At 50.4% G+C, this 9,820-nt stretch overlaps 1 protein-coding gene across 2 annotated transcripts; it reads right to left on the bottom strand.

The window, feature by feature from the left end:
- Positions 1–202: 202 nt before the first annotated feature.
- On the bottom strand, positions 203–7,224 carry BORCS7 (BLOC-1 related complex subunit 7). 2 transcript variants are annotated; one of them, XM_024213621.2, is made up of 5 exons: positions 7,064–7,224; positions 5,832–5,894; positions 3,954–3,997; positions 3,126–3,146; positions 203–1,392 (listed from the first exon to the last, which is right to left on the bottom strand). In XM_024213621.2, the coding sequence occupies exons 1-5, from the start codon at positions 7,211–7,213 to the stop codon at positions 1,341–1,343; spliced, it is 330 nt and encodes a 109-aa protein (XP_024069389.1). In that variant the 5' UTR covers positions 7,214–7,224; the 3' UTR covers positions 203–1,340. The 2 variants fall into 2 exon arrangements, with proteins under 2 accessions (XP_024069389.1, XP_024069390.1); XM_024213622.2 differs by having other exon boundaries at positions 7,091–7,224.
- Between the last annotated feature and the right edge of the window lie 2,596 nt (positions 7,225–9,820).

The raw sequence follows: 9,820 nt of genomic DNA, 5'->3' as shown, positions 1-9,820 counted from the left end.
TCAGTGAATAAAGTGCTTCTCCTATGAGTAAGTGGAGAGGCTATTAGTGACATGGGAAAGCAACTTACAAAAAACCCAGCAACCACCATACAGCATATTTGTCTTGGGCCCAAATTAAAGTCAATGAGAGCTTTGCCACTGACTTTAATAGAAGCAGGTCCATTGATGGCATCCTTTAAACACACTATTAGTACCTCACAGCTGTATATCTGAATAGTTTACTGATTCTGTACCCAGTTACATAATGAATCCAAGGCTGCTTAATCAAGAGCCATAACAGCAATGAAATAGGAGGAATGCAGTTCAAGGCCAAAACAGTCAGCAGATGTACTGGCAAGAGATATAACATTCCAACCCCCCTGCTTTACATTATACACAGAAACTAAGGAACAGTACGGTGCTAATGACATTCATGAAACAGACATCCTATTGGACAGGTGACAAAGGAACAGCCCAGTGCTAATGACACTCATGACACTCCGGTGACAAAGGACCAGGCAAGTCATCACATGCTGTATGTACCTACGCACCTGGGTTTGAAAATTCTGGCCCAAATTAGGTACCTAAAGCCATATTTAAGCAACTGATTTCCAAAGATGTTGTGCGCATGCAGCTCCCACTGACCAAACTGGTAGTGGTGGCAGCTCAATTCTCCGGAAAAAAAGGACGACGGTTTACGTGTCGAAATGTGACTGTAGGTTCCCATGTGGAAATGCTGGCCCTACTTTCTGTACTTTGGGAGTGGGGAATGCTGGAACTGTACAACTCAAGCTGTTGGGCAGTGCATCTCCGTCACCGCTCCGGTTAACTCTGTGAAGAACAGGTCCATATTCAGCAGAAATTATAGACAAGGGGGAATTCACCCTAGAGCAGAGGGCCCAGGAAAACCATACAGGTTTGAATGGGACCTAAGTCATGTGTTTGGCATTGGGCTGAATATAAACAACAACACACGTTGCCTTTGATTCATTAGCTGAACAGGCACAATGCCTTGGGGAGAGGGAAACTGCTATTCAAACAGTACATTGCGCAGAAAAGAAAATGGACATGAAAAGTGTTAGTCACAGGCAGGTTTTGGTAAAGTCTGCTTTAAATTAAGCGCAAGTGATCTAGCCTTCAGCATGGGGAGAGTTTGTGATGAGCAGGTTACAGAGCAGTCCCATGCCAATCCACAGCCCTGCAGGTTCAGTAACACACACGCTGCATTTTCACAGCTGACTTTCAGCACAGCTCAGCCTTGCAATGTAACTGCTGAAGCAGGAAGAGACTCTGGAGCTCCACCGACACAGGTCGTCCCATCAGCTCCCGCTAGGTGGGCTGGGGACTTCGCGTCTCCTGCTTCATTTCAGAAGGTGACTCAGCTGGTCCTGCAGATTTGATGAATGCTCGATGCTGGGGACCAGACAAAAGGAAGTGTTCAAAGTCAGATCAGCTCCCCAAATCTCTGTGTTTTGGTTGCTAAATAGATGCACATGCCAGTACCACTTGCGCGTGAGGGAACAGAACTGCTCTGTTAGAGAAGTTAGGAGGGGAAAATACCTTGTGAATCAGACAAGACCCATGAGAATGAGGATTAGAAAACATGCCTTATAGTTATAGTTTCAAAGAGCTTAATCGGTTTAGCTTAACAAGGAGAAGGTTAAGGGGTGACTTGATCACCATCTATAAGTGTCCACATGGGGAACAAATATTTAATAATGGGCTCTTCAATCTAGCAGAGGAGGGTATAATGTGATCCAACAGCTGGAAGTTGAAGCTAGACAAATTTAGACTGGAAATAAGACTTAAATTTCTAACAGCGAAAGTAATTAACCATTGGAACAATTTACCAAGGGTCGTGGTGGATTCTCCATCCCTGGCAATTTTTAAAATCAAGATGGGATGTTTTTCTGCTCTCGGAATTATTTTGGGGAAGTTCTGTGGCCTGTGTTATACAGGAGGTCAGACTGGATGATCAAATTGGTCCCTTCTAGCCTTAGAATCTATGAATCATCCAACCCATATCCCATGCCATCACAAAGGCGAGTTGTCTGCAAAGCATGAGACTGGACCAAAGCCAAAAGAACTCAGCACATCTACAAGCACAGAGCAAAGCTTTCCTTTTGCTCAGAAACCATCACAGATCAGAAAGAGTCTGGTGAGTGAGGAACGGTTACAAAGATCCCAAGTGACCTGCATAGTCTACTTAAACCCTGCAGAGAGGCTGAATGTCAGACGACAGGGGGACTAAACTGAGCCCTGATACAAGTGGGCATAATGCACCCAGGAGGCAACGAGGGCTCCATCCACTTAAGCCAGGGCTACACTGGACCCCGAGCGTGGAATAAAGAGCAATCAGGATCTGGCTTAGGATGCCTAGTGCATTTCATTTGGAAGGATCACAAAGGACTTCACAAACCAAATGACTAGTTGCAGAGAGAATGAGTAGGGTTGGTGGCAATTTACGTTTCTTCATAACAAGTTTTAAAAGAAAAATGTTGTTTCATTCAGAATTTCAGGATTTTTTTTTTTCATTTTTGCAATGAAAAAATTCAAAACAAAAAGTACATTTCCATTTCAAAATGTCCCTTGCATTTCCCCCCCTTTCTCCCCTCACACTGCTGCTAAGATACCATGGTGATGGGAGCTTGAGATAGGAACTTGGCCAGGATACTAGGATGAACACCCGACTCCTGCAAAAAGCGCAATGGAATCTTTAGTGATCATGAGCAATCAGTGCCTTGGTGTTCTATCTCATCCATATCTCCACTAACAGTACAGCATCCCCGAGAGAGGAAAGATCACCCCCTACTGAGTCATCAACATGACTTCATGCAGCACCCTGAGTCTTCCTTGGAGGTTCCTTATCCAAGCAATGACCTGGTGTGACACCGCTAAATTTATGAGCAGATTGTTCCCTTCCTTGTACCGTGGGGCCACATCCAGCTTCCTCTGGAGAAAAGAAAACCTCACGCCATTGCTAGGACATGCTGCCTTCATGTCATTGCAGATTTACTTGCTGAAAGTAGAAAACCCAGCCAGGCATCATGCAAACTATGAGAGAGAATCACCACGGACTATCTGCTGAGAGTTAGCAAGAGAGGTGTAAGCGTAATAAATCGGCCAATAAAACAGGCTATACTCACTTCTTCTGAATAGCTTCTTGTCTAGATGAGGAAAGAAGAGAAGAGAAAAGGTATTGTTGGAAAAAATAGCAACAGGGCTAATTATGTCCTGGTAAAAGGGGCTCGACTGACAGCTCCGAAAACTGAAACCATCAATTTGTCTTTAGAACAGGTCCAGCGTGGGCAGCAGCAGGGCACCAGGTCTCAACTCTGACCTGGAGGACAACCTCTTCAGGTGAGAGGGGAGTCCTGTCTCCATGACCTATTCAGTCCTCAGCTGATTGTTAATGGGGGTGCGTGTGTGTCTGTGTGTGTGGGGGGTGTGTGCGGACACCCTCACCCACTAGGAACTTGATGGAGACTCATCAATTCAAGTCTCACACCCACCAAACAGTCATCACATGGTGATGACTACAGGTGACTAGCGTCCTGGACAGAATTCAAACTGGTAGCCTAGAGCTGGAAAGCATCGTGTTGAATATGGAGATTTTTTGCTGGCAGTTGTATGCTTTATCCAGTGTATCCCATGTGACTAGTTCAAGGGACAATGGCTCATGTAGTTTAACACCGAAAGGGACGCTGCAATGTGTTTTATCTGAACGGTGTCCCTTTAACAAACTATAGGCCAGCATGGTGAGCTGACGATAGAGGATTCCAAACCATGGCCTGCTCAGTCCCAGCAGAGTGGGGGACAGGAGCCCTCCCTCCTGCTGGAATGCCCCATTTTGGCCAGCGCTCAGACCAGGCTCCATGCAAAGCCACCACAATGTGGGGCCTTTAAGGGGAATGAAAGGGGTTTCTAGGAGATCAGCCCCACAAAACCCAGAGTCCCCATTGCCCCCTACTTACTGGTACTGGAGATGAGTGGTTATGATTGCCATCTTCCTTAGACTCTGCAAAGCACCAAATGAGGAATTACTGTCCTGAGCATCTCAGCAGAATTAGTATGAGCTGTTCTAGAATGATGACAACTCTACATATCCCTGCAGCAGGTTTTCCCCCCTCCCCGCCCCGCCATTGCAACCCAATGGAGCTTATAGGTTGCAAAGGAAGAGTTCACCTCACTCACCCTGAAACACAGCTACCTCGGGGGAGCTCTTGAACGACTATCACAAACAACCCCGAAAAGACCATTTCTCATCTGTTCTTTTCAGGCTCTTATGCTGCGCTCCTCCCCGCAGCACCTGAACACTTTCCACTAGTGCATTAAGTGATGGGACTGACATCTCTCGTGTGTGGTTTGTTCTCTCATTCTCTCTCCAGGATGCAGGGAAGGGTCGTCGTTTGGTAGGATTTTAAAAAATACAAACACACGTTGCTCTATGTTTCCGTTAGAAGAGGCAAGGTCAAAGAAAGGCGCCTTGCACTTGGATTGGGCTCCTCAGCCTGACCCCTTGCATTCAGCCCTGTTAAACACCACATCATTCCTACTAACGTTGTATCCAACCTGCTCTCAAATCTCTGCCCTGCTAGTGCCTTGACCAGCTCCCTTGTGAGTCTAATCCACTGCCCAGAGCCTTGTGTTGTTCAGAACTAAACATCTCCTGCATTAGCTTCATGCCACTGCTTCTTGCCTGGTCATTTTGACCTTGCAAGGACAAGCTCACTGATCCTGGAATACTACTGACTGGAGCTGCCTCCCCTGAAAGCAAATATTCTCCCATAGGAATGTGAGAGAGTAAACAGCAATGGGGACATTTCTACCCGACCTAGCAAATTTCACTTCAGGACTTTACTCATCCGTCAGTGTCATGAAGTGTAACGAGCCACAGGCCAACAGCAGTTGAAATATAAATTTGCTGAGGGGAAGCTAAAAAGTGTGCAACAATAATAAAGACTCTGAACCCCTTCAGTAATGGGATAATTCAGCACAGACATGGTGCAGCACAACTATTACTGCTCCTGAGATCCAAGCAACTGTGTCTATTACAAAGGATTCTGGTGTTGTGAGCTTCAGGGGAACCCCACAGTTTTGCCTCTGCATTTCAAGAAATCATAGCTGGCAAGTTTGGTGAAGAATTCCTAGATGTAGTAAGCCCATCCCACTGCACCAGTGCACGACTGGCCTATAGTGCGCTCTATCAGAAAGAATTACACTACAACAAAATAATAATCATCTGCACTTCTATAGCACCGTCCAGGCCATGATCTCAGAGTGCTTTGCAAGCCCCAGTGAACTGAGCTTAACAACACCCCTGAGAGGTCAGGGGACATTATCACCATTTTACAGATAAGAAAACTGAGGCCTGGAAAGGTTAAGTGCCTGATTTTCACTGACTTCAATGGGAGCTGTGCGTGCTCAGCACCTCCTGAAATTAGGCCATAAATGACATGCCCAAGTTCATGCAGGAAATCTGCAGCAGAGCCAGAAACAGAACCCAGATCTCCAAAACCATGCTCTGAAGCGTCCCCAGCCTCTGTTTGCCAGAAGCTGGAAATGGGCGACAGAGGATGAATCACTTGATTACCTGTTCTGTTCATTCCCTCTGGGGCACCTGGCATTGGCCACTGTCGGAAGACAAGATACTGGGCTAGATGGACCACTGGTCTGACCCAGTATGGCCATTTTTATGACTCCTAGATCTGTACTTAAGCCACAAGATTCCCCTTCCATATTCTGCACTGATGAGTAGGATGCATTGCCTTGCAGCCCCACTCTCTGTGCCAAAATCCAGCGCTTCCTATTAATCAGAAATGCCATTACTTCAGCAGATAAACGTTCCTTACATCTTCCGAGTGCAGGATGGCATCTTCTTGCATCACCATGTTTCTAGCAGCATGACCCAGGAGCTGAAAAACAAACACACAAACTGCAGTCAGAAGTCCCAGGCCACCGGGGATTTCTTGTGGCTGCCACTCAACAGATATGCACACAGAATTGATTGAATTGGGAATTCACTTCATTGGGTTTCTTTTGGAATTAACTCTGCAACGATCATTCCTTGGATGAAACAGACTAGCAGAGAACTGGGTTTCCAGCAGCAGCTTTCATGAAAGAGGTAACAATGCGTTTTACAGTGAGATATGGTGTCAGCAGTGACAGTGATGGTGTAGGCAAGTGCAGTCAAGAATGGTTCTGCGGTAAAAACCTGTTTTACTAGATAGGGGGCGCGCTGGACTTGGGGATCTGCCATCTCAGGGTCCGGAAGTATTTTCCTCTCCCTAACTTTTGGGATTTGAGGAAGGCCACGCTCCAGGTCTCCAATGCGCTGGCCAGCTCTGGAGAGGATTTCCAGAGGTTAAGACTGTACATGTGCATTCTGAGTCAGCGCCCCACACCCACATCAGGTTCTCATTCATCCCCTGTGCCGTGTCCACACAGCAGATTATGCTCGGACCAAGGAGGGGGCAGAGTGACTGCTCCCGGGCCGAAGGCTCCAGGTCAAGGCCTGTATCAAACACACACGAGCTGTATTCATCCAGAGCCCCCCTAGGATGTTTTGCTGGGAGATTTTAGTTACACTCGACCCCTCCGATTGGGATGGGTGGCTGGGGCAGCCCCATCAGGCTCAGGGGTGCTCCACTGAGGGGGCACGACTGGGCGCAGCTCGCCAGGGGACACCCGCTGGGTCCCAATCTGCTGCAGGGATGCCAAGGGTGCTCGGAGCGCAGCGGGGGGAAGAGACCAGGGAGGGGAGGAGCAGGTCGCTCCCCCACCCCAGCCAGACCTCAGTCCCCTTCTCAGGCTGGGGGGAGGGCAGGGAGAGGCTGGGGGGGAGGCCTTGGGCAAGGGCAGTTCCCAGCATGCACTGCTCCGCCCAAGCCCCGCTGGGAGCGTCCCCCAGCGTGGGCAGCACAAGGCAATGACGTGACGTTTTGACCCTGCTCCAGCTGGACCCAGAGACCACAAGCCCTGCCCCCCACACGGAGCATTTCCCCGGCCGGACTACACTTCCCAGCACACCCCGCGGCTGGCGCGCTGCATGCTGGGTGTTGTAGTCCCGGCGGCGGGCCCTCACCTCGGAGCTCCGCGAGCCTTTCAGCACCTGCTTGGTGAGGGCGATCACGTCGGTGCCGCAGCCGGTCACCCTGTCGATCAGCAGCCCCTTCACCGAGCGGCCGAACCGCGCCTGGGCATCGGCCGCGCTCCCCGCCGGAGCCGCCGCCATCTTGGGGCTGCCACAGCCTGCGCCCCGCCCCCTCAAGGCCGGGCGACGGCAAGCGCCGGAGGACAGACTAGAGGGGAAGGCGAAGCAGGGTCTGGGCGCCTCCTGGCTCCAGCCTGGCCATGGGGATGGGGCTGCCCTGCCAGGGATCGGTGGCACCAGCCCCCAGAGGGGTTCTGCCTGGTGGTACAGGTCTCTGCAGCAGGGGCAGTGAGCCTTGCAGTGAGGGGCACATGGCCCTGGTTAGTGACCCCTCGTGGGGTCCCATGGGCACCCCGCCCTGGGCGAGCTCCTAGGCCACATGTTTTGTTTGGAGGGGAGAGGGTTTGCCAACCCCCTGCACTATTCAAGCACAGTTTCCTTGCAGAATCCTCACTATGGCAGCCAGGGCACAGCACGATTTCAGCCTGATCCCTCCCAGGTCCTGTCTGGGAGAGGATACATTGTTGCTCCCCTTTCCTCTTACCCCACCACCCCACTCCCTTGCAGTGATCCAGGTTTCTGGGGCAGCTGCTCCTAACGACTCAGTCATCTGGGGATGTACAATCTCCGATCATACCCTGGCCATTTCAAACAAGCTGTTTCTCAGCCCCAACCCCTCCACGTGATTTTTGGCAGCATGTTGTCAGTGTGGTGGGGAAATCGAGGAAGGGCTGGGGGGGGGGGGCAATGTTCTGCAGCCGCAGGTTTAATAATGAGCCCTCTGCAGTGCCAGACGTGCGCTGAGCCACAGGCAAGGAGCCTCAACCCCCCAACACACAACTTCTCCGCTCAGTGTTCTCAAACCAGGGCAGGCAACAACAAAGGGGCACTTCCCAGCCCTAGTGGGGCCCTGCCACAGAAATAGGCAGCATCCTCTGGTGGGAACACTGACCTGATCCCCCACCCTATACGACCCTGCGCTTTCCAATGGCCATGTGGGACTATGGGGCAACTTCAAAAATCAGGGCCAGCTGTGGGATGTCCTGCACAGCCAGGGGCACTTGAGAGGTATGCCCGGTGGCTGTGCCCTTCCTGTTGATCCCAACCAGCTGGCAGTGCTGAGCCCAGCTCAGAGGCTGGGTCAAGCATGCACAGTGTCTGTCAGATGCTTAGTTTTATGGTCCCCAGTTGCAGGGATCTTGTCTGTGGGGGTGGGAACAGGGTACGGGTAATGCTCAAATTCCTGCCTTGGCAACTTTGTTTACAACCATGCAGCTAATTTGCCCTAGCTGGATGATTTGCAATCAAACACCTCTGCTGTCTTTAAAATAAAGGCACCTGTGACAGCAGCCCGGCACGTGCCAGGATGAGCAACACTAAAATAACAACCCTCTGGCCTCAGCCCAGCCCTCCTGATTGACCCTGTGCTAACAAGCAAGTGTGTGCAGTGCAGCAGAGCCAGCCAATCCAACCCTACAATAACAAAACTGCCTGGAGAGCCAATGACCTGTATGTGCCCGGCTGTTGGTTACTTCGCTTCTCGTTGATTACTAAGGTTTGTCTACACCACAGGCAGGGCCGGCTCCGAGCGCAGCAAGCAGGTGTTTGGGGCGGCCAACGGAAAGGGGCGGCACGTCCGGCTCTTCGGCGGCAATTCAGTGGCGGGTCCCTCAGTCCCTCTCGGAGGGAAGGACCTGCCGCCGAAGAATGAAGCAGCATGGTGGGGCTGCCGCCAAAGTGCCGCCGATCGCCATCGCGGCTTTCTCCCCCCCACCCCCCCGCCACCACTTGGGGCCACAAAAACCCTGGAGCCGGCCCTGACTACAGGGGCTAGAGCCTCGATACATAGCTATGTCAGTGTAACCTGTAGTGTAGATGCTGCCTATACTGATAGAAGGGTCTTTTCTGTCACTGCCAGAAAACCACCTCTCCTGTCCCAGCAATGATAGCTAGGTCGAAGGACGCATCCTTTCGTCAACCTAGCTGCATCTACAAGCTCAGCTTTGCTACACCGGTCAGCGGCATGGATTTTTCACACCCCTGAGAGCCATGGCTATGCTGACCTAAACTCTAAGCCTAGGCCAGGCCTCAGTGTGCACAGGAAAAATTCAAAGCGTCCACTTCACTTCAGAACGATAACAATGCTTCTTATTTACTTTTCATCATAGGATCTCAAAGTGATTTACAGACACTAGGGAATCGGTCGTCCCCCAACAGGCAGGGGAGTATAATTAACTCCATTTTGCAGATGGGTAAACAGGCCCAAAAGGGCTAAGTGACTTGCCCCAATTCACATAGCAAGTCAGTGGCAAAGTTGACCATGGAACCCGAGTCTTAGCTCCCAGATCCCTGCACTGCCCACTTGCCAACACTCCTTTGATATTATAACCTTCGCCCCTAGCTTTCACTTCTTGAGATTGCTCTTCTTACACCGCCTTGGGAAAGACATCGCTGGTCTTGGCCCAGGGAAACACGTCATCTTTGTACTTGTAAATAAACTGCTTCCTGGCTGCTTTAAAGGCAGGATGACTGCTAATATACTACCAGTGTACTGCTGCTAATATAACATTTTGCACTGCTATAGCTCTTGAGAGTCTCAAAGGAGATTACAGTAGATGATCACGTGCCTCAGAGCTCCCCTCACTCATTCTCATGGGTAAGTCTTATCCTTTTTATTTGGGGGAAACT

This window comes from Terrapene carolina, unplaced genomic scaffold (assembly GCF_002925995.2).
Source record: "Terrapene carolina triunguis isolate 2854851 unplaced genomic scaffold, T_m_triunguis-2.0 Scaffold95, whole genome shotgun sequence".
In the NCBI taxonomy this organism is placed as follows: Eukaryota; Metazoa; Chordata; order Testudines; family Emydidae; genus Terrapene; species Terrapene triunguis.
This window is presented reverse-complemented; position numbering and strand designations above follow the sequence as displayed.

Bases quoted from the DNA above. Each gene is read 5' to 3' on its own strand.
- BORCS7 (XM_024213621.2), bottom strand. From the start codon at position 7,213: ATGGCGGCGGCTCCGGCGGGGAGCGCGGCCGATGCCCAGGCGCGGTTC. The intron at 3,998-5,831 runs GTAAGGAACGTT...GGTGCTTTGCAG, and splicing joins CCATCCTGCACTCGGAAGAT to AGTCTAAGGAAGATGGCAAT. The intron at 3,147-3,953 runs GTAAGTAGGGGG...TTCCTCATCTAG, and splicing joins ACCACTCATCTCCAGTACCA to ACAAGAAGCTATTCAGAAGA.